Consider the following 24,152-nt stretch of genomic DNA (forward strand, 5'->3'; position numbering starts at 1 on the left):
TACTCATCCATCCGTCATTCAGCAACTTTAGCCCCATCAGCCTTTCCCCTTAGCTTTGCTCTCAGAGCAGAACCAAGCTGGCAGGATCCCAAGCGTGTGGTCCTCTGTCTGTCTCAATACCCAGCCGCCTCCTCTCAGTTCCCAGTCCCTACTCCCATATTTCCCATTCTGTTGTCTCAAATAAAATAATGGTGAGGGAGGAGGAGAAAACTTGGGTTGTTTCTCTATGAGACAGCAGGCTTGAGTCCTAACGGCATAGAGGTGTTTGTTCCCAGCCACGATCTTTCCCCTCAAGCTTCAGCGATTTTATCTAGGGCTCATGAGAAATCCTCCTTTTTAGGTTTTGTTTACTTTGTTTATCTCATTTGGAGTTGTTCACTTTGATGACCTTGAGTAGCAGATGACTTGGATCTACCTGCTAGAATTGCCGGTGGGTGACACACCCAAATTCACATGCTGCTGTGGTTTGAGCCCAAGGCTCCATGAATACTGGGCAGTAACTGCGCCATCTAAGCTCTTGGCACTCTTGCTATAAACTTAGCACAGAAACCATGAAGCAAGTCCGGATTTATCCCATGCACGTACTGGCTTTGTGGGAGCCTAGGCAGTTTGGATGCTCACCTTACAAGACCTGGATAGAGGTCGGCAGTCCTTGGGCTTCCCACAGGACAGGGAACCCTGATTGCTCTTAGAGCAGATGAGAGAGGGGGACTTGATCGGGGGAGGGGGAGGGAAATGAGAAGCGGTTGCGGGGACGAGGCAGAAATCCTTAATAAATAAATAAATTTTAAAAAAAGAAACCATGAAGCAAAACATTCTTCAGACATTTTTCTTCTATATCAATTTGAGAATGACACACAAATTGCCACTAAAAAGGAATTCAAGGGCCATGATCCCAGCACTCTGCCTATGTGACTTGGTGGCCTCAAAGTCTTTATGCTTGCTCTTGAAGCAACCTGAGAAATTAGGATTATGAGTAAAAAACCCATTTTTCATATTGGTTTTGGACAATCAGCTCCATTTCCTTCTTTCTTCAACTGTGTTATTATTGTATTCAATTCAACTTCTTTTGTTTGTTGGCTTGCTCTTTTGAGACTTCTTACAATGGTGATCATCACTTCTCAAAGTTGAGCCGGCTTCCCTGTGGGGTTTTGTTTGTTTGCTTGTGCTTGGTTTTCATTTATCTATTTGGTTCAGACAAGCTCTAGCTCGGGCTGGTGATCACCTTGCCGTCTTTCTGCCCAGCCTCCCAGACAACTGGAGTGACACACTACAGCACTTTCTGGTTTGGAAGCCAGTCTTAGTGGCTGGGCTAGACTTTTCCTCTGCCTCTGGGTTTCCTTTACCAGTGAGCTCTTCATGTGTTTCTCAGCACATAAATACTACATTTGCTAGACTCTGATCTGGTACTTACCCCTGAAGCATTCTCTGGAGGAAGATCCCGCTAGTAACCCCATGCAGATGAGGAAACAGGCTAGGGTGGATTGTAGTGGAAAAATGTAGACCTATACAGGCTCTTTAGAAATTTTTGCCTTCTACTTGTCTACATCAGAGATACTATGGCTGTTACTATTACCATGACCAAAACAACTTGGGGAAAAAACTTAGCTTAAACTTCCACATCATTGTTCATTGCTAAAGGAAGTCAGGACAGGAACTAAATCAAACAGGGCAGGAACCCGAAAGAAAACAACAACATAAAAAAAAAAAACCAGTGCAGATGCCATGGAGGGGTGCTGTTTATTGGCTTGCTCACTATGTCTTGCTCAGCCTCTTTTCTTATAGAAACCACACACAAATGGTATGGGCCTTCCTCATCAATCTCTAATTAAGAAAATGCCCTACTTATATGCTTAATCTCTGCTGGTTTCTCAGCTCCAGCATCAGTTGCTCCAGTAAAGGTTTCACTTTAGTGCTTCCGGTTTCTTGTTAATCACAGCCAATTCTTCAGTCCCAGCTAACCGGAACCACAGATTCTTAACTCAAGATATGCAACAACGCTGATAAAGTCTTTAAGTGACTCTCTAGTGTCCTTCTGGAATTTTGTAATCCAGACCTCCATCCTCTGCCTTTCTCTTATTATTCTTATCTTCCATATTCCCACAGAACAGACCACTGAGCTCTCAACACTCAAAGGCTTTCCTATTCCAGAGTTTAAAGTCTGTCCCCAGTCCTCCCTGAAATGCATGGTCAGGTCTGTCATAGCAATACTCCACAACCCTGGTGTCAGTTTCTGCCCTATTGCTGTGAAGGAGCATGGTGACCAATAGCAAGCTGAGGTGGAGAGGGCTCATTTGGCTTGCACTTTCACATCACTGTTCATAGCTGACGGAAATCAGGACAGGAACTCAAACAGGGCAGGAAACTGAAGGCAGGAGCTCTTACAGAGGCTGTGGAGGGGTGCTGATTATGGACTTGCCCCTCATAGCTTGTTCATCCTGGTTTCTTACAGAACCCAGGACCACCAGCCCAGAGATGGCACCACCCACGATGATGCCCCCCACAGTCAGATCTTACATAGGTGTTTTCTCAATGGAGGTTTCCTCTTTTTAGATGACTCTAGCTTGTGTCGGGTTGAGATAAAACTAGCCAGCACATTATTTTTAAAGTTTGCTTGTCTTGTCATGTCTTTTTTTTTTTTTAAGACAGGGTCTATGTTGTAACCCATGCTGGTCTAGAACTCATGGCAATCCTCTTGTCTCCCCCTTCTCAGTACTGGGACTGCAAATATGAGCCACCGTGCTTAGCATTCTTACTTAACATTCTTACTTCATATTTTAATTTTATTTAGTACGGAGACTCATTCTGGCCATGCTGCCTTTATACTCAGGAGGGCTCTGCTGCACTAGCCTGCTAAGTGCTGCCCTGCCTGGGAGCCGGCTACTATACCAGATGACATCGGTTCTTAACCACCATACTGGGAAGTAGAAAGGACCTGGCTTGCCGTTACCTTTGGGCATCACATTCACTGAGATACGGCTGCAGCAGGCACCTGACCCTCTCCTCACAGAGATGGTCCAGACTTCACAGCTGAAATATGTTTCGGCATGGTGGGGTTCCTGCCACTGGTCATTCAGGACTCCCTTTTACGGGAAAGCCCACAATGCCTCCGAAAAACCAATGTCACCTCCAACCCTCCAGCTTCTGACTGACCCCAGGACCAGATGATGGTGTGAGAAGGCAGCTCTCTGGAGATCAGGTTTGGTTTAGTTCAAAACAGGAAGTCATACTCCCCATGTCTCAACAAAAATCCAGCTGTGTTTTCTCTCTGGTTGAGAAAACTGTGTTTTAATTTATGAAGTCACAGGCAGAATCTAAGTCTAGCAAATATTTAGATACTTTTATCCTTCACACTTTTGTAAATGCTCTACAAAATGCGTTTTGTATTCAGAGGATGGGTTGATTGGAAAACATCACGGACTTTTTTTGCTATTGCAATGAAAATGGAAGAAAATTATGCTGCAAATGTGGTGGGTATCCAAAACAACAGTTAAGAGGCAGGAGGATCTTGCTAAAACTGGGATTGGTTTCCTACAGTTTTATTCTGCCAGTGAGATCTTAGAACTGTAGCCTCCCGTGAATGGGAGTGGTGCAATGTTCTGGAAGGTCTTATAGTTTTAAATACTGGGTTGTGGGTCAGGCTGGAAAGGTGTGTGTTTGAGAGAGAAAGTGACAGAGGCAAAGACAGAGAGACAGAGAGAGTCAAAGAGCAAGAGTTGGAAATTAATTCTTAATTAGTATACTATTTTTATTTTAGACGTGTACTTATGCCCCCAGTCAACCCTGACCTCAAAATGCATCAGATTTCCCAGGCTTCCAGTTTTTACCCTCCAGGATTTCCTACTTCTGGAAGTATCAGAAACACAGAATATTTTGATCTGATGTAGTGGCTTCTTCTGGCAATCATCCCAGCACTAAAGGGGCAGTATCGAGAGGATTATGAATTCGGAGCCAGCTGGGCTTACAGGGTGAGCCTTTTATACATCTGCGATCAGAATGGAGATGAGAAAGAGAGAGAAACTGGAAATCTGACTGAACTGGGACCTCCACCATCTGCCTCCTGTAATAGCTCAACACCCTGTTGAGAGGAGAGACCTGCCCTTTTAAAGTTAGCTCACAGACCAAACAGTCTTGGAAAAGATTTTCACAACGCATGTTTTCGTTCATAAAAAAATAAATTTATTTACATATGTTCGTACCATGGTAGAGCAGCGTCACCACAGCGTTGCCAGGACCACCAAGCACCATGCACTGCGTCAGTGGGTAGAGAGACCAGCCCCAACCGCCCACCATGCTCAATCCTTGGACCAGGAAGAATAGTGGGTGCCTGGGAGAACCTGAACCCCACAGGAGGCTGTGCAGTGGCAGGAGCGAGCTGTTTAGAGGGGCGAGTTGTCACAAAAGGGCAGTCAAATAAGACTTAAGGGGAAACTGTTGGTGGGGAGGAGACTGAGAACCAAATAAACCAGCTGGGTCCACTGGGTGGAGACCAGACCTAGGGCAGGCTGTCCCAACACTGATCAGAGAGACAAGGGAGCTCTGGAAGTAGACCCCAATGCTGAGGGATTAAGGGCAAAACCGGTTTCCGGTGGTATATATCACCATCTCGCCATGTACCGCCACTAAAAGAGAACTTCCTGGTGGGAGTTTGACACTGTCCTCCGAAACTGAGAAAGAGGTCCCTGATGGACTTTTCCAGCGTTTCCAGAGCTGGAAAAGAGCGCTCAAACAAGGTCACAGGGAAAGACCTGGCTGCGCAGGGAAACTACAGGGAAAATCCACATTAGCTTAAAAACCAGCCTGTTTCTGCTGTGGACTCAGAAGGCATGGTTTGAGCTCAGAGCAAATGCCCCGGGATGGATCTAGTCTGAGATTTCTCCCCAGGAAACCAGGCTCTCTTTGGCTACAGTTGCGCTGATCCGCAGCAGCCAGGTCCACCTGCGCTCCACCAGGTTAGTCACCCGTCCTGTTTGTTAACAGGTCCAGGAAGAGGAGAAGGTCCGGAATCCAATAGTACCTCCATGGCCCGGTCCTTTCCATTTAACATAACCCATCAGCTGTGTTGCTGTCTTCTAAGCGGAAGTTCCACAGAGTCTGTTGGCTGCAGAAACATCTTTGGTGTCAGAATCCGGCCGTCCAGAGACCACGAAAGGCCACGTCTGAAAAATCGAAACGAGCGTCAGATACGGAGGAGAAACAATCTCAAAACGAAACCGCTCTCCCCAGAGGTCCCCGGCTTTTATTAGCGTTCTAGGAATTTGTGAGTCTTGTTCTTCTATTAGCATGCTTTTTCAGTGAAAAGTGCGAGTTTAGGATTCTGTGATTTAATGCCCCCTCCCCCTTATGAGTAAATTTGGATGAGATCTTTCCCAAGCCCAGGAAGCTGGCAGGTTAGACAGGGACTTTCCGGACAATCGCGTCTGGGAAAACTATCCTCCATTAGTGTTTTGTTTTGTTTTAAACCACTCAAACTTTTTAAAAGAGTTAGGTTTTCTCTCCCACTTTAAAGAAAACAGCCCTGGCTGATTCAAACCTGCTAGGCTGTTGTCTGGAAAAAGTTGGGTATCTGAGATTTTTTCTTTTTCCCGTTCTGCTAAAGGCAGAAATACTCGCAGTGGGGAGCCACAGTTTATCCCGGAAGTAGGGTGTTAACGAATAGCTGTCACTGGGCAAAGGACCAGGACACTGATTAGCAGCCCGAATGATTTTCTCCAAGAAAAAAGGTTGACTCCTCCTGCCTTGATTTGGGGGGCCACTAAACTAGATTCCTCACCACCGGATCTAGAAAACTCCCTTCTGGGGCCGACCCAGCCCTGCGCCCGGGTTTCGCTCAGGGCTGCTGGCCCCGGGCCACCCGCGCTGCGTCCCTGTCCCTACCAGGTTCACCGGGTGCACGTATCCGTTCTCGTAGCGGTCCTCCTGCAGCAGCTGGCGCAGGTGTGCGATGTAGCTGGAAGCCAGGCGCAGAGTGTCCAGTTTGGAAAGCTTGGTGTCAGGCGGCACCCAGGGCAGGCTGGTCTTGAGTCTGGAGAAGGCTTTGCTCAGCACGCGCATCCGGGCCCGCTCGCGGGCGTTGGCGGCGTTCCGCTGCGACTGCTTGCACTCAGCGGCCGAGCCCTTGGGCGGGAGCGGCTTCTTTCCACCGCTGCCGGCAGCGCCACCTGCGCCGCCCGGGCCAGCCACACGGGGCCGCTTCCTCTTGCAGCCCCCCGGGATGTCCGCGGCTTCCAAAGAGCGTGGCTCCTCTTCGCCGTCGGGGTCCTCCTCCTCCGCGGAAGAATTGTCGCTGGGCGAGACGTAGCCCTGCTCGGCACCGTGCAGAGGTGGCCTCTTGGAGGAGGGGGTCGGGTAGACCCGCTGCAGCCCTCTCACCTCCATGTCTTCGGGGTCACTCACCGAGCCGGTGGACATCGCCTAGTCCCCGGCGCCCACGCGCGCCCGCCTTCCTCCTCCCCGGCCAGTCTCGCCAACTCCGGCTTCCGCTCACTGGAAGAGGATGGGGCGTGAGAGAGCTCAGAGGAGTAGCGGAGACCCAGGCCCGTCGCAAATCGGGTTCCCAATGAGCTGGGCTCTTGGAGCAGGCGCAACTGGCCGCTGACCCGCCAGCCTGGGGCTCTGAACTTGACTCTGGACCCAGAAGTACAGCCGCGAGCTGCGCCTTTTGACAGGACTATTTATCTGTACTCCTTGGGACAAACCACCCCCGGCAAAGTAGAGGGGGTTTGAAAGGGTAACAAGAGGTGGGACGGGGGCGTGGAAGGGGTGGGGATCATTTTTCTATGCTGAGTGGTTAATGGGGCGGGGGCAAGGAACGTCTGCTTAGAGCCCAGACTTGGGCCTCTAGACCCGACAATGACCCTAACTAAGAGTATCTGCGTGAGGTAAGTGAGATTTGGGGGTAAAACTGGAAAAAGACCTTGTTTCCACTCAACCCATTTATATCTGCAGGTGGTCTTAGCGGGGCCCTTAAGAACCCCAGTGTACCCACCACAGCTTCTTTCCCAGTTTGTTCCACGGAAACTGTCGTTCGGGATGAACACACATGATGTGTGTTTGCTTATCCAAGGCTTCTCAGAGTGAGTGCAGAGGAAGGGCAAAAAACAAGGAGAGGCTTAACATCCTATGAATCACTTGACTTATTTTTTTTCTCCTCACCTTCAAGATAGCCGTCTGATTCACGTAGCACTTTTTCTCCTTTGACTTGTTTTATCTTCAAACAACATCTTCAGCGTACACGTTATTATGCCCCTCTTGCAATATCACTAACAACAAATACATAGGACTCTGTGTTTAGCACTTCAGTTGCCACACGCCCACCCCCCACACGTCACTCAGCGAGATGTTATTTTCCACTGTTGTAAGAGTACCAAAGTCAGCGATTTCATTTTCAGCAACATAGTGCAATTGTAGACTATTTGAGGGAACCCATCACCATTTTAGGGGCAAGTTCTTGGATGCAGAATAGTAAGTCAGAACAATTGCCTTGCTAAAATTAAATTAGGAAAGAGTGAAGAAAAAGAGGAAAGACCAAAACCGATAATGAAGCAGCACCTTGAATTGCCTTGCATTTCAACTCAAAACAAAACACCTTGCCTTCCCCAAGCCCAGCTGGAACAAAACAAGATTCTGGCTCTTTTCTGAGGTTCGAGGCAGTCACATTGTGTGCTGGGGGGGGGGGGGGCTTTGTTGAGTCAGTGCTAAGTGTCCCCCATAGCTTCTTCTGTGGGCTCCTTTAAGGAATTGCTCCCTTCAAGGGTTGGGATATGACTGCCCTGACTGACTACAGGAAACTGAGGTCCTCTCCTGGGGCTCAGTTGTCCACTTGTCCTTTTTGTGGTTTAAGGGTTCCAGATGAGGGTGGGGACAGGCAGATGCATGGGAGCCAGAAGCTGCCTGGCAAATTCTAGTCTTCACAGCAGAACCAATCCTGGAGCCCAGAACCTGGAGCACTGTAACAGGTGGCTAGCAGGGACTAATTTCAGCCCTCAGGAGTCACCTCATCCTGCAGGCCAAGCCTCCTCCTTAGGGATAACCCCCACACACACACACCCTGCTGCTTGCTCCTACTTCAGAAGTTGTCTTGTACATTTTGTCTTTGCTTGGGGGTGCAGTAAGAGAGGTATTCATTATGAGACTACTCGGTAAAAGGGTCCTCTCTGCCTTCAGATTTGGGGGGCTGGGAAAATGCAGCAAAGAATGAATTTTTTTTTTTAAAGAGTACTTGAACTTGGACTTGACTGTAGGCAAGCCTGTCTAGGCTAAAGGAGGTGGGTAGGGTTGGGGGCAGGGTCCCCGCAGAGAGATGTAAAGCAGAGGTGTTGCCTATAGATGACTTGAAGCTATCACTATAATACATACGCTCACACATTAGGGGCAAGCATATAGGTTTTAAAACTCTGGGTTGTTTATACAGGTGCAGAACAAAGCCTTTCTTTAGAAAAGATTAATGGCGGGGAGCTCGCTGCATTTCTCTAAACAGTTGCGGAAACTGTGCCAGCCTCAGTGCTGAGGATCAAGGCTGCTTTCTTGTCCCTTCGGAAACTGGCTCATTTTCCAGAGAGCTGCCCTTCTCCTCTCTCCTCACACCCAGTCCCTCTCCTTTCTTTCCGCTCTCTCTTGTGAACGAAAACCCTCTACAAACCCTTATGGTTACTACTACATTTCCATTTCATTTATCTTTCCTTTTCCATTTTGTTTCTGGTCTAGTAGTAGCTCCATCCCTTTCTTTCTTTAGACTGTACATGTGTGCGGGAGATCACGGACCGCCTCTACCTTTTGGATTAGTTTGCAGCTGTAGTTTGCTGTAACATGTGCGCACTACCTGAGGCTTGTCTCCTGTGTGTGCACTATCTGATGCTTGTCCCTGTGTGTGCACTATCTGATGCTTGTCCCCTGTGTGTGCACTATCTGACTTGTCCCTGTGTGTGCACTATCTGACTTGTCCCCTCTTCAGCGTTCGCATGTTTGACTTTTCATCCTCCTTGCAGGATCACAAAGTACATGAGCATCACACTGTGAACCCATCCAAATATCCCGAGCATCACAGTGTGAACCCAAATATCCCGAGCATCACACTGTGAACCCTTCTATCCCGAGAGCCTTTTTTCTTCTTCATTGTTTTGGTGTTACCACACGTTGTCGGTGAATAATGAATGAAGCCTTTATTTTTGTCTTACTAAAGCACACACAATCAATTTCTATTTGCCTACACTTTAAAAGCTTATAGATTTGTAGCAGGCATATACTATGGTCTCGTGTGTATTCACAGGCTTGACAATTTTAGCAATATTTGTTCTAATTGTGCAGTGCTGGGTGAGTGGGGTTGGTGCTCCAATGTGAAACAAACATGACTATATTTGAGTGTATTGGCTCATTCTTGACTTTCTGCTTTTTCTTTTGGAAATTCCTTTTATTTATTTATTTTTCAACCTAGGTCTTGCTATATAGCCCTGGCTGACGTGGTGCCTTTTACATACTCCAGACAGAACCATCTTTCTGTCTTCCCTCCATGGGGATGGCAGGCACACATCATTAGACTCAGCCATTTTAAAGTATGCATATGTAATTTAAAAATAGAATTTATTTATTTATAAAATGGGGTGGTAGAGAATGAATATGCAATTTTGGGCCTAAAACCTAGGCCTTGCATGTGCCAGACAAATGGTTAACAGCGAGCCATGCCTTCAGTCCCATCTTAGCTTTTTGTGATGGAGAAGGAACTTTAAGATCAACTGTCTATGTGAGAATCCGTGCCCAGGAAGATGTTACTGAGTGCGAATTTTTATTATTCCTCTAGAATCCTGTCTTGTCAACATACAAGGACAGTGCTCATGGCTTTACTTCTAACTTCAAATTGCTTTGGGATGTGGCTAGTATAGAGATGTTTTACTGCTCTGAGGTTTACAGTCCCATCCCCAAACAACAATTCCCATGGCTCTCATAAGGGATCTTACTTAGGGAAAGGTGAAAGAGACAGGGACAGGGGACAACATGGGGCGGGACGGTGTGTGTGTGTGTGTGTGTGTGTGTGTGACTTCATTAGAAACTTTCTCCCCAACACAAATTCTTTCATTACAAAAGTGAAGCACTTCTTCAATTCTTACTTTAAAAAGGGGTGGTGGTGGTGGTGTACGCCTTTAATCCCAGCACTGAGGAAACAGAGTCGGGTGGATCTCCGTGAGATCGAGGTGACCCTGGCTTACACAGTGAGTTCCAGGACAGGCTTCAAAGCTACAGAAAAACACTGCCTCAAAAAACAAAACAAAAACAAACAAACAAAAAACAAAAAAGGAAAAGGAAAGAAAGAAAGAAAAAATTAAATTAAAAATGGCATAAAAGGAGAGTAAAAGTTCTAAAGACTTACTGTCATGATAAAGGAGATTGAGAGACGGAGGTGTACAGGAACCAATCTAATGACATAGAACACCGAGAAGCGCTTATTCTAGAAAACACTTAAAAGACAGAGATGATAGCTGGGGTGACAAGCACAGATCATAGGAAGCAGACCCATTCATTGTCCCCTCCCTTCTAGCTTTGTAGTAAGGCCTTGGTGTGAACCCCTGGAGATGGGTGGGTCACATGGGCAGAGCAAGGGCAAGCATTTCTCTATTCCCTGGGGCAACATGAAAAGCATTAGTATGTAGCTATTGAAGAAACTATCTAGGCATGCAGTCTCGCTCCTGAGCCTTAGAGATGTCCCTGTCCACAGCCGCCATGTCCAGTACTGTCCCATTAGCTGGAAGAATTCTCCACACACTTAGAAAATTGTAGCTTGGTCTAGAAAAGCAGACATTTCAGGATAGCACAGCCCTGTGTAAAGGACACTGCCTATGGTGGCTGGAGCATACGTGCAGCATAGATGGCTAAGTGCTGCGGGGTCCAATATACACTGAGTATTGAAGATGCAAGCAAAAAAGAATGGGAAATATCTCACCAACGTACCAAACAAGGTTTACATTTTGAAAAATGAGAAAACTTCACCTTTTTATTATAAAGGTTGTTGTTGTAAACTTGAGATTTATTTATTTATTTATTTATTTTTGATAAAATTTGTGTTTCTTCTGGGTGACTCAGGTTGAGATTCACTATGCCAGCAGGAACTGCGCATCTGGTTTGTTGTGGGAAGGCATTTGTAAAGCTGACTCCTGGCTCCTGGGAGGGTACCTTCTGGGGGAAACACCTGAGATGTGACACAGCGACATCACATCCATCTCACTTTCCTTGCATTTCAGCACCTATGCCTAACCATCAGTGATTCTGCAGCGCTAAGAGCAAGCAGACACTTCTGCTCGGGACTTACAGAACCCTTTGCTAGAGAAACATGCGTGCATGCACACACACCACACAACAGCACACTGATGGAGGAAGGTCATTGGTTAATTATAATAAAGAAACTGCTTGGCTCTCATAGGTTAAAACATAGGTGGGTGGAGTAAACAGAACAGAATTCTGGGAGAAAGAGGAAGTAAGCGCAGACACGACAGCTCTGCTCTCTGGAGCAGATGCCATGCTCCCCTCTCCCTGGGCACACACGATGAAGCTCTGACCCAGGATGGACGTAGACTAGAATCTCCCTGGTAAGCCACCTCGTGGGCTACACAGATTATTAGAAATGGGTTAGTCCAGGTGCGAGAATTAGCCTAGAAGAGGCTAGATATAATGGGCCAAGCAGTGTTTAAAAGAATACAGTGTCCGTGTAATTATTTCTGGGTATAAGCTAGCCAGGCGGTCAGGGCGCTGGGGACGCAGCCCCGCCGCTCCTATTACAACAGCACACCACACCACACCAGATACAGGTCTTGGTTCATGACCCTCGAAGTCAGGGCTGCTTGCTTTCTCAGGACAACACCTTCATGTGAAAAGAGTTCCCGAGGGAGGAAGATGAAAGTTTGGCCACAGCTGCCATCATCAGTCTTGAGATGTTTCAGGCACTTGCTGTGCTATTGTGCTAGACTCCTGCCTGGCACAGGATTAGGTTTGGGTCTCCGCAGACATAAGGTTTATTTACCTCAAAATCTGCAGCAAGATCTTTGCTATGTGTGTGTCCTGAATAGACTTAGTTTATCTAGATGCTCTTGCTTAGGTGTAGAGGATGGCAAAGGCAGAAGAAAGGTAGAAAAGCAGAAGTTAAGAATAAATATTTCTAATACTTAAAACAAGAATAACATGCATATGCAGGCAATTACAGAAAGCCATAGCTGGTCAAAATGCCAAAACCCATTGACCATGGGTTGCCCTGCGGTGTGCCTACAACACAACCCTTACACTTATGCTTAGGGAACATCATGGAAGCTTCATCTTACATCATTGTTAGAGCCAGAAGACCAGGACATCTGTTGTATGATTTGTCATGTGTGTATGACACAGAAGAAGCTGCATCCATAGCTCTCAACAACATGGGTGTCTAATCGAGACCTGAATAGTGACAAAACCAACTGACATCATCCCAAGGTGGATGAGGGCCTTATTCAAGGTCCCATGATGAGCCACAGGCAGTAAATGACTGCTGAGAGAGGGAGAATATGCCTTCCCCAGGGATGGACCCTTAACTGGTTATCTAATTTCAAGTGATCAGCACTAAAGACATACATATGAAAAACACTAAATAGATTCAGCAGAATGTATTTATTCAAATATTAGCAAAGATAACAGTTTAAAAAAAGAAGAGTGTGGTAGGAACCTGGGAGGATCTAGAAGGAGAAGGGGAAATTATGTAAATTATGTACGCTTATGTGAAAAACCAAGAATGAAAAATGAGGCCAGACATGGTGTCCAAGCACTCAGGAGATTGAGGCAAAAAGATTAAAAGTTTAAGGCCATCCTGGACTATAAATGCTAAGACCCTGTCTTAAAAAAATAAAAACAAGCCTGGAGGTCATGGCACATGCCTTTAATCCCAGCTCTCAGCAGGCAGAGACAGGAGGATTTTTGTGAGTTCGAGGCCACCTACTCTACAGAAGGAGTTCCAGGACAGGTTCCACAGGAACAGAGACACCTAGTCTCAAAAAAAAAAAAAAAAACACCAACAAAAAAACAAAACAAATAAACAAAAAAACAAAACCAACCAAACAAACAAAAATCCCAAATAAAGAAAAGAACCCTTAACAAAAATAAGGAAATAAAAACAAAGTGGGGATGCACAGGTGTAAGGAGGTGTGACTCAGTCCTGATTCTCTCAGCAATTTAGAATAGAAGACAAACACCTCCATTGACTGTCTCCTTGATTGTCATGCCTAAAGATTCAGGAAGTGGTGGAAACAGATTTTCCTTTAAAACAGTACCTTTCAGATTTTAGCAAGTTTTAAATTCCAATAGCATGTGGGGTACTTTCTGCACATTACTTTGCCTAGAGGATTAGCCTACCAAAGAAGCCTTGCTACCTAGAAGGTATGCCCCTGAAGGGAAGGCCCTCCAAAGGCCTTTGTGCCTTTGGAACACCAAAGATACTGGAGAATCCTAAAGGATGAGCTACCTTGTGACAGCTTTTGCTCCTGGGTCTGAGAGCTATCCCTTCTTCCCTCCCTCCCTCCTTCCCTCCCTTCCTTCCTCCCTCCCTCCCTCCCCCATTTCTTTCTTTTTGTTGCTCTTAAAGAAGCTTTTAATTCTTAGACAAAAGCAAGAAAGTCCCATCTCTCAGGGACTTCATTTTTTTTAAGTACTTTTGATTTTATTAACAGTAATTAAAAGTGTGAAAATTCTGTTACTGGACCATCCCTTGAAGTTGTAGTACAGAACTCTAATATTTAGTGTGTGGTCTCAAGTCTTGTTTGATATAATTGTGTGGTTACTTGGGACGGAAATTCTATCCTAAAATTTGGAAGATACTGGAGAAAGCCCCTTCTGTAAATGCAGGATTCTGTCCCACCTGATCCCACAGCCATTTAGTCCCCGAAAAACACACAGAAGCTTGTATTAATTATAAACTGTTTGGCCTATTGTTCAGGCTTATTACTAAGTACTTCTTTTTAAATTAACCCATAATTCTTATCTATGTTTAGCCATGTGGTTTGGTTACCTTTTCTCAGTAAGGCATTCACATATTGCTTTCTCTGCTTCTGGATGATAACTGCATCTCTGCCTTCCTTCTCAGAATTCTCCTAGTCTGGTTGTCCCATTTATACTTCCTGCCTGGCTACTGGCAAATCAGAGTTTATTAAACCAATATGAGTGATAAATCTTTACAGTGTACAAGAGTGTTATCCCACAACACTCTTCAGTGGTGAACATTAGCTTGCATTCACCCCTGGAATACCTTTCCCTGGTGGCTAAGCCTCTGAGAACTTGCTGCCTTTGTATAAACTGTATGATGAGGGTCTAAATGTGTGCAAGTTCAGTAACTGTGAGAAACTCTACAAGGTCAGTTCCTATAGTCAGTGTTAACCTCATCTGTTTCAGAATGATCCCTCTTCTTTTGTCTCCTTTCCCATGTCTTAGGCTATGTTCAGGGTTGACAGAGACTTCTTGTGTCCCCAGTGTCCAACTGCTCACGAAAGGAGCTACCTATATATCAGCTAGTTGAAAATGCAAACACATGAACACAGTGTTAGTTGATGTGGGATTTCCCTCTGTATGCTGTGAATATATTTTATTATCATTGGTTAATAAAGAAGCTGCTTTGGGCCTATGACATAGCAGAATAGAGCCAAGTGGGAAATCTGAACAGATATATATATATAGAGAGAGAGAGTTGCTATGTATCTACTGAAGAAGACAAATGCCAGAGAACCTTACTGGTAAATCACAAGCCTGCAATACATAGATTAATAGAAATTGGTTAATTCAAGATATAAGAGTTAGCTAGAAATATAAATGAGATAACTGGCCAATCAGTGTTATAATTAATATAGTTTCTGTGTAATTATTTTAAGTCTGGGTGGCCGAGAAATGAATGAGCTGTCTGTGACTACAAAATGGCACCCAACGTGGGATAAAATACATCCACATAAAGCCTAAGAAAGCATTAAAAAAAGAGTGCTCCTAGACCCACAAAAATGGGAGCCAAGGGCAGCTTCTTGGTAGCTCTGTTTGTTTGTTCCTTATTTTTGTTTTTCAGATAGGCTGTTTTGCTGGCAGCAAGAAGAGACATGGCTCCTCTAAGTAAAGGTTTCTTGACTCAGTGGTAGCATCAAAAACTGCATGGCTCCTTTAAGAAGGCTTCCTGGTTTGAAGTACTTGCCCAAACAGCTCAGGCTCTGTCAGGTGGCTGAACACTTGAATAGGGTTTGTATGCAGTGTGCTACAAGTTTCTTGGGGGCAGCATGGGCCAACTGCTTCCCAGAGTTGAGGTGGTGAGGACAGCTCCCACCTGGCAGTTCCAGAGCTGGAGGAAAAGGTATCTCCACCACACTGAAAGGCTGAGAGAGGTGGAGCCAGCATCCAGGACATCTGTGACAAAAATGCTTACTATTTTAAAGGAGCTTCTGGTCAGAAAATGATTATAGATATGCAATAAAGAGAATTCAGATAGAAATAAACCTCTGAATGAGACATAGTATGTTTTAAAAAAATGTATGTAGGCTTGAGATAGAGAAAAAAAGAGTATAGATAGTTAGAAAAAATAAATAGTTTTATAAAATAAAACAAATTCTTTAAAGCAATAATAAAAGTAATATAAAAGAGTACACGTCATCATAGATTAAAGGAGTAAAGAAAAATAAACTACATACGATGAAATATACACAGGGAGTCTGGATTACATATATGTGTTTCCTTTAAATTTTTTGACTACAGAGAGACATTTGATTCTGGAGAAGGTTAAGTTAAACCAACATATATGTGCTAAAGGTATCTTGATGTTAAAATTTGTATCTAAGGATATGTTACTTTTTTGAAAGAGGTTCTGCTTTGCTTCCCCAGAGGATGGGAACCTGTGCATTCCTCTCAGATTAATGTGGTTTGATGGATCAAAACCTGCTGAAAGGTCTCTGTGAATGCCCCCAAATACTTTGCCCAATAAAAAGCATAAAGCAGTTTGGAGAAAACCACTCCCAAATATTGTTTATAAATGTTTGTTTTCATTTAAATGGGGATATAATATAGAGATGAATACTTTGCTTTAGTATGGATCTTGGTCTATTGGTACAAATTTAAGGTCAATTTTGTTATATATATTTCTGCTCTTGTTTGAGGTATTGTGTTTGTGCAGCTCATTTAAAAATGTAATGTATAGTTAAGAAATACAGATTAATATATAGTCATTATAATAGTCATACTTGTAGTCATGTTACTTAGGTTTTCTAGATGTACAGAGATAAATTTAAGATAAATGGATATTCTTCAAATCTTTCAAAGTCGCACAGAATATGGAATTTAAAATGTTTTAAGAACTTAGACTTTTCTTGGCAGTGAGGCATGTCTGCTTCTGGCAGCATCAGTTACTTCAGAGAGGTTGATGGGCATTGAAGAAAATCGTTATGAATTTTTCCTTCAATGTGACAAGGTTAGTCATCTGGGCAAGAAACTGCTCTTGCCTGGACTGTTTGATGGTATGCTGTATAAACTGGACATGTAGGACCCATAGAAAAATGACTGCTGAAGTTGCCAGAAGAAGGCGAGACAGTCCTTAGGGTTCTTGCTTCATGAAAGAGTCTGCCAGACATTCTGCAGGACACAGAATTAAGTGACTGACAAGCTTCCAATACAGGCAGAAGTGTCTTTAAAATTTCCTGCTTTATGGAAAAGTCTGCCAGATACTATGGTCCTGTAGGCTGAAGATGAATGCTCCTCTGTTACAGAAGAACTTTGGGTTACTGTCCAGGCAATAAGATGTCTCTCTCAATTCTAGAGTTTTGGAAGTTGCTTACAATGCAAGTTCTGTTTACTTAGGTAATATTATATCCTTCTGGGGTCCTTGATGGAGTTGAAGAAGGTAATATTATATCCTTCTGGGGTCCTTGATGGAGTTGAAGAAAGATAATTATAATTATAAAAGACAAAATGAGATATAAAATTTTAGACTCACAAAGATAGGATAGACGATAGAGTATTTTCCTTAATTTTCCAAATGTAAATGAACTAAATACTGCAACTATAATTCTTCCTTGATAACTGTTTTTGTTATATGCAATTTTATTATGTTAAAGTTAAAACATTCCTTTTTATTTAGACAGGAAAGAGAAGGTGATGTGTGATTCCCCTCTGTATGGTGTGAATATGTTTTATTACCATTGGTTAATAAAGAGTCTGCTTTGGGCCTATGGCAGAACAGAATAGAGCCAGGCAGGAAATATATATATATATATATATATATATATATATATATAGAGAGAGAGAGAGAGAGAGAGAGAGAGTAGGCAGATGCTGGAAAACCTTACTGGTAAACCATGAGCCTCAGGGGGGAGATATATGGAATAATAGAAATGGGTTAATTCAAGATATAAGCATTAGCTAGAAATATACATGAGCTAATTGGCAAAGCAATGTTGTAATTAATACAGTTTTATTTCAGGTCTGGGTGGCCAGGAAATGAATGAGTAGTCTCTGACTACACAGTGTCATCTCCCAATATTAGTTAACGGAAGAAACACCAAAGCCTTCATCTAAACTGAGTTTATTTATATGTGCTCTATTCTTTTGCTGACACTTAGCCATGAACACATGTATCATGACTTGGATGGTCCCCTAAAGAGCATTTCTTATTTATTTATCTGTTTATTTCTTGTACACATTGTGTACTACCTTGATAGTTACAGTCTAAATCACTGAAAATTATATTTATTGTAAAAGTTCGACAACCTACAACCCTATTTTCTTCTTATAAATATTAAATCAACTTTTGGATATCTTTTTTGTAGTTGAAAAATAATTCTGGATTATCATAAAATTTCAGGGGTGCCCAGATTTAATATGTCTCATTTAAAAACCATTATCGTAGATTAAGAGAAAAAAGATCAAATACAGATCCCCATAAAGTCCACACATTTAAATGATAAGGGAGGAGAGGGAAATTCAGAGGAAGACAGGCAGTGATTAGAGATGTAAGAGGCCAATCAAGAGGGTAAGTAATGTAAGTGAAAGCGGGGATGGGGGGCGGGGTCCTGAACTGGCAGGTGGGTAATGGAAGGCTTTCTCTGTTCTCCATTCACAGCAATGAGAACCAGGATGTAAGAACAGAAATTTAAAAAGTCAGCATGTGTAAAACGAAAAAATAAAAAACAAACAAAAAACCCCCAAAACAAAACAAAATCCTACAAAACAACAACAGCAAAAAAAAAAAAAAAAAAAAAAAAAACCCAAAAAAACGAAACAAAACAACAAAAACCTCTCTGCACCAATGGAGGAGCAGGTTGGGTCCAGGCAGGACCACCCAGAAGCTGTTGACTCTGTAAGGCACCATGGAGAATCAGGCCCAGGGAGCCAGTCCCACAAGCTTCTCTGGGACTGGGTTCACTTAAATATTTCTCTTAATTATGGGCTATATTTTCCTGCTTCCTTGCCTTGCTGCTAACTTTTAGTTAAATGCTAGACAGTGAAACATGCCTGTTTGATCCTGGATATTGTGTATTCCCACGAATATTATTAACCTTTGGTCCAGATGTAGATAAAAGATGTGGAAATGGTATTATGTGTTTGGGTTTTGTTTATATAATGCTGTAATGAGGTAGAGTTCTCTAGAGGAACACAGAATAAGTAGAAGAAACGTATAATAAATATATACGTTTATATATTAGATCAATTATAAATATTAGATCAAAAATAATTATTAGATCAACTTACATTACACTATGTGGGCTGGGTAGGCTAACAACGGCGGTCTTCCTGGATACCCCAGTCCCAACCTGAAGGCCTGTGGGATTTCTGGATCCACGGACTTTCAGTCCATGCTGGAAAGCTGGAAAACCTGGGTTTTGACATCACTGGGGATGGTAGCACCTGTGGCAGTGGCTGCAGCGGAGAGCATGAACTTAGAGACAGGAGAGAAGAATTCGCCTCGGAGATGTAAAGACAACCAAGCAAAAGGAAATGCTCCCCCCTTGGATCTTCTTATATCACGGTCAATGACAGAGGTGCTGCCCTATTTAGAGTAGATTTTCCCACAAGGATCATCCTCGTTAAGGATATCCCCCACAGAAGCTTGGGTCATAGCTGGTTCCAGACGCATAAAAAGAATTAGAACCGATGTCATTTTAGGAATTCCTTATAACTATTTCAGAACTTGTTGGACAGTGACCCCAGTGCCCTTTGAGTTATGGGATTTCTAAGTCTGGAAGGGTCAGGTGCTATTCCCGGCCTCTATGAGTACCTGGTATTATTGTTTATTGTTCCCTTCCATCATTGTTCTCTCTCTATCCCCTCCCTCCCTCCCTCCCTCCCTCCCTCCTTCCCTCCCTCCCTCCCTTCCTCCCTCCCTCCCTTTCTCCCTTTCTCCCTCCCTCCCTGCCTTCCTCATTTCCTCCCTCTTTCCCTCCCTTGCTCCCTATCTCCCTCCGTGTGTGTGTGTGTGTGTGTGTGTGTGTTTCTCTCTCCCTCTCCCTCCCTCCCTCCTCCCTCTTTCCCTCCCTTGCTCCCTATCTCCCTCCGTGTGTGTGTGTGTGTGTGTGTGTGTTTCTCTCTCCCTCTCCCTCCCTCCCTCCTCCCTCTTTCCCTCCCCCCACCTCTCTTTCTCTCTGCATTAAAGGCTATGGCTTTCATCATGCGTCCTTATACATACATGTCATTATATTTTTATTACCCTGTCACTTTCCTCCTCCCTGCCCCCAGCTGTTCCCTCCCTCACTTCCCTCAGATAGTCCTTTCTTCCTATTAAATGTTCTTCTGCCACCCTCTCTATTTCCACTTCCTTTAAGGTCTCTTTTTTACCTTTTGTGAACCAATTTCTAATTCAATAATTTATACACACACATAAATATGCATACACACACATAGACGTGACCTTGAAACTAGGCTCTATGGATGAGAGAGAATGTCCAGCATTTGTCTTTTTGAGTCTGGCTGATTTCACTTAGTTAATGATTTCAGGTTGCATCCATTTTCCTACAGTGTAATAATTTTATATTTTATGGCTGCATAAAATTTCATTTTGTATGCATATAACATTTTCTTTATTCATTTATCTGTTGATGGGCATGGTTCTATTTCTTCATGCAGGTACAAACATAGATGTTCAGTATTTTTGAATGTCAATGTATAGTCTTTGCAATAAATATTCCAGAATGATATGGCTGGGTCATATGGTAGCTCAATATTTAATTTTTAAAAAGATTTTTTTTGAGAAATCTCTATTTCGTTGTAGCTTTAATTTACATTTTGTTAAATGTTAGTAATGTTGATCATTTTTTCATGTGCTTGTGGCCACTTGTACTATCTTCTAGAGAAAAATGCCCATTCCAGCATTTTGCCCAATTCGAAATTGGTTGCTCCTTCTTTATTAGTTTTACTTTCTAGGAGTTCTCTTTTCTCTATACTCAGTATTAATCAATGTTGAAATAGTCTTGTATTCCAGGAGTAAATTTTAGTCAGTCATGGTCTGAAATGTCTTTGAATTTGGTTTGTCACCATTTTATTATAAATGTATGCAGCATTTTTCATAAGAGGTATTTACGCATAGTTCTTTCTTTCAGAAACATCTGTGTGGTTTGAGGATAAAGTGATGCTATACACCATTGAATGCCTCATCTTTATGAAGTTTTGCCTCCTCTTCATAAAACAGGAACAACAGCAACAACTGGAGAAGGACCAGGGATCACCCTTACAGGTTTGACAATTCACCAGTGAAGCCTACAGATCCGGGTATTTTTTTTTTATTACCAACATAGTTTTAATAAATTTTAGATCTACTCAGATACTCTATTCCTTCGTGATTTGTTCTTGGTTATGTTTTATTTCTAGGATTTGTTTCGACTATACATTTATAGGTCCATTTCAGGCATAATGTTGTTTTTTTTTTCATTGTGTTCATAATTTGTTTATTTGCACAGAATCAGTAGCAATTCATTCTTTCATTTCTAATTTATTTCTTTCCTTTTTTCTTTATTCATGTAGCTTAAGCTGCATCAATTTTGTTGATATAACTCTTCAAAGACCAACTTTTGGTTCCTCCAAACCACTCACCATTCAGCTGTCTGACTTGAACTGACTGCATCTTAACTACCTTCACTTCAACAGCACATAAAATGTGCATCTTTCCTAACCCTCACTCACCGTTGTTGAGGACATAAAATTACATCTTTGCACACTGCATAGCCCAGACCAAAACTGAACATTATTTCCTCTACCCTTGTCTGGTCCTGATTTCTATGATCTCGAGTCTAATATTTATTACTTCTTGCTCTGTTCAGTATTTGGTTTCACTTGTGCTTTTAGTTCATTGAGTTGTGAAGTTAGGCGTTCCTTAAATTTGATGCTCTGGAGATTGAAGTCGGGTCTGAGGTGATATTAGGCAAGTGGTTTGTCATTGAGCCACAGTCCTAACCATTTGTTTTCATGTGTCTATAGCAACGAATTTCTCCATTAGCACACATTTTACTGTGTATCATAAGTTATGACATGTTGTGTTTTGATTTGTACTTATCTGAGTATATTTTAATTTTTTAGAAAATTTATTCATACTTCAATTAGTTGTTCAAAAGTATGATTTTTAAATTTTCACAACTTTGAGTTACTGATTTTTAACTTCATTCTTTTGTGGTTGAAGAAAATGTTTTCTGCTTTCTGTATTATTTATGGTTTTAAACACACTGAGACTTAATTTAATATGTAAGGTAGTCTATACTACACAGTATAGATTCTTGTATACTATTTAGACAAATATAGTATGGATTCTTGAGAACATATGTCTGTTGTTAGCAGAGTATTTTGTATCTGTCTGTTAGATTTACTTGGTTTCTTGTCTTGTTATCTCCTTATTTCCTATTTTTCTTCTGGCATCAAACAGCCAAGAGGTCATCCATTTATCTTCTGTATAGTTCTGTTATCTATTCGTAGTATTGTTATAGCCAACGATCATTGTAAATCTATCTCTCCTTTCAATTATCTGTGTTTTTCTTTGCATATTTTGATGATCTTTAATATTTTTAAATTATTGTACTATTAATCTTCTACTAATATGCACAAACATGTAATGACCTTTGTCTCTTGTAACCTTTAAGATAGCTACCCATTTCTTTGTGTGTAAATTAAGTCTTTTGTAGAGGGCATAGACTTTGACTGCTGTTAAAGTATTCATTTTTCTAATTTTTATTATTATTATTATTTTGGTTTTCCAAGACAGGGTTTCTGGCTATCCTGGAACTCATTCTGTAGAACAGGCCAGCCTCAAACTCACAGTTCCTGCCTCTGCCACTCAAGTACTGGGATTAAAGGTGGGCACCATCGGCACCCAGCCTGATTTATTTTCTTAATTGGGAGAATCTAATCCATTTATATTTAAAGTAGTTACAAATGTGAGAGACTAATATAATTTCCTAAGCTATTTGTCTTTCATTCATGTTCTGCTTTACTGTCTGTTTCCACCAAGTCCCAAGTTCACCCAGCTCTCTGACTTGAACTTATAGCACCTTAAATACCTTTATTTCAACACCACATAATATTTCATCTTTCATCCTTCTAGTCTCACCATTTCAGTTGTGGGTGACATAAAATTTCTTATTTTTACACCTTATAGCCAAAATCTAATAATGCTTTGAGATGTATTCATCTTTTATATTATATAAAAAATTTTAAATGGGCATATAGACCAAGTTACAATCATACTAGCTGAGTACTGGGGCTGAATTAAAAAAACAAAACCAAAAACAAAACCGTTTTGTTGGTTAAAGTGGAAAGTAAAGTGTGCAAACACAAACCATTGCTATATTAATAAATGAATTTTGTTAGCACATATGTGTTGATCTTTATTGAAATCCTCTTCTCCTCATGTGGCTTCTGCTCATTGCAGCAATCTTTCATAGCTCACATAGCTTTCATAGTTCAGCATCTTCTCAGAACAGGTCTGGTGGTGATGGACATGCCAGCTTCTGTTTATTTGGGTATGTTTTAATTCCACCTCACCTTTCAAGAGGCAGCTATGAGAAATATAGACAACAGGAATTAGATTGAAGCTGATGTTGTGTGCCTGTGTGCGTGCGTGCTTGTGTGTGTGTGCGTGTGTGTGTCTGTGCATGTGCTGTGCACGTGGGCATGCTGCCTGCGCATTCTCCTGCTGGCATGCTAACGTCAGAGGAGTGTCCTCATCTAGGTCTTTCTACCTCACTCCCATGAGCTAGGGACACTCATTGAACCTTCAAACTCCAGAAACCCTTCTGTCCCTGCCTTCCAAGCACTGGGTTTACAGTGGCATACACAATCTGACTTCTCACATGGGTCCTGGGGATCCATTTGGGTCTTTATGCTTGTGGGGCAAGTTCCTTCCCACCTGAGCCATCTCCCCCATCCATGAAGTAAACATTCTTAACAGGGCTCAACATTGCTTCACTTTGCTTTTCAAGTAGCATTTGTTTTTGACATTACCCTGTCTGCCACCGAATCCTGATGGACATTTTCATATCATAAAGTCCAATCATCAGGACGTTCATCGTGTGCTCATTCTCCTGCTCCCATGATGACAGGAGTGTGCTGAGGACTATCAAATAGTTCCATGCTCACCCCCTTTGATGTTTCAACCTTCCTATTGCTCAAAGGGCAGGACAGGGTTAGGGAGGTTCCTCTGTGGCAAAGTGCTCCCAAGCGTGCAGACCTGAATTTAGTCCTGGAATCCACATGGCCTAGTTATCCTTTGTCCACTCCACTCAAGCTAGGGTCATCTGGGAAGGAAGAACCTCACCCGAGAGAACACAGTCATAAGACTGGCCTGTATGCAAGTCTATGGGGGTGTTTTCCTGGTTAATGACTGACTTGGGCAGGCCCATCCCACTGTGGATGGTGCCACCTGTGGATAGGCACCCTTATATTTAAAAAACTGTGTAAGCTAAGCAAGCGGCGGGGATCTAGCCAAGTAGCAGCGCAAGCGCACACGCACGCACTCACGCACGCATGCACGCACGTGCACCAAAGAGTCAGTGGAGGGCATAGTCAAGAAATCAGGAAGCAGCTACCTGTTAGGATTCAGCAGTGTTTTCCCAGCATAGCTTGTCCGCCTCACCTTCCTGTGGAGATCAACCACAGTCCTGTCCTTTTCATTCTTGTCTGCCCCTCTTCCTCTGCAGCTCGCCTGTGGT

The 24,152-nt window shown here is 42.9% G+C and overlaps 1 protein-coding gene across 1 annotated transcript; it reads right to left on the minus strand.

Annotated features, from left to right (window-relative positions):
- Positions 1-4,162: 4,162 nt before the first annotated feature.
- Positions 4,163-7,221, minus strand: Msc (musculin). Its single transcript, XM_041667732.1, has 3 exons — positions 7,156-7,221; positions 5,878-6,486; positions 4,163-5,159 (listed from the first exon to the last, which is right to left on the minus strand). The coding sequence occupies exons 2-3, from the start codon at positions 6,409-6,411 to the stop codon at positions 5,073-5,075; spliced, it is 621 nt and encodes a 206-aa protein (XP_041523666.1). The 5' UTR covers positions 6,412-6,486; positions 7,156-7,221; the 3' UTR covers positions 4,163-5,072.
- Between the last annotated feature and the right edge of the window lie 16,931 nt (positions 7,222-24,152).

Source organism: Microtus oregoni, unplaced genomic scaffold (assembly GCF_018167655.1).
Source record: "Microtus oregoni isolate MIOR12 unplaced genomic scaffold, Mior012 000017F_ref0000208, whole genome shotgun sequence".
Lineage (NCBI taxonomy): Eukaryota > Metazoa > Chordata > Mammalia > Rodentia > Cricetidae > Microtus > Microtus oregoni.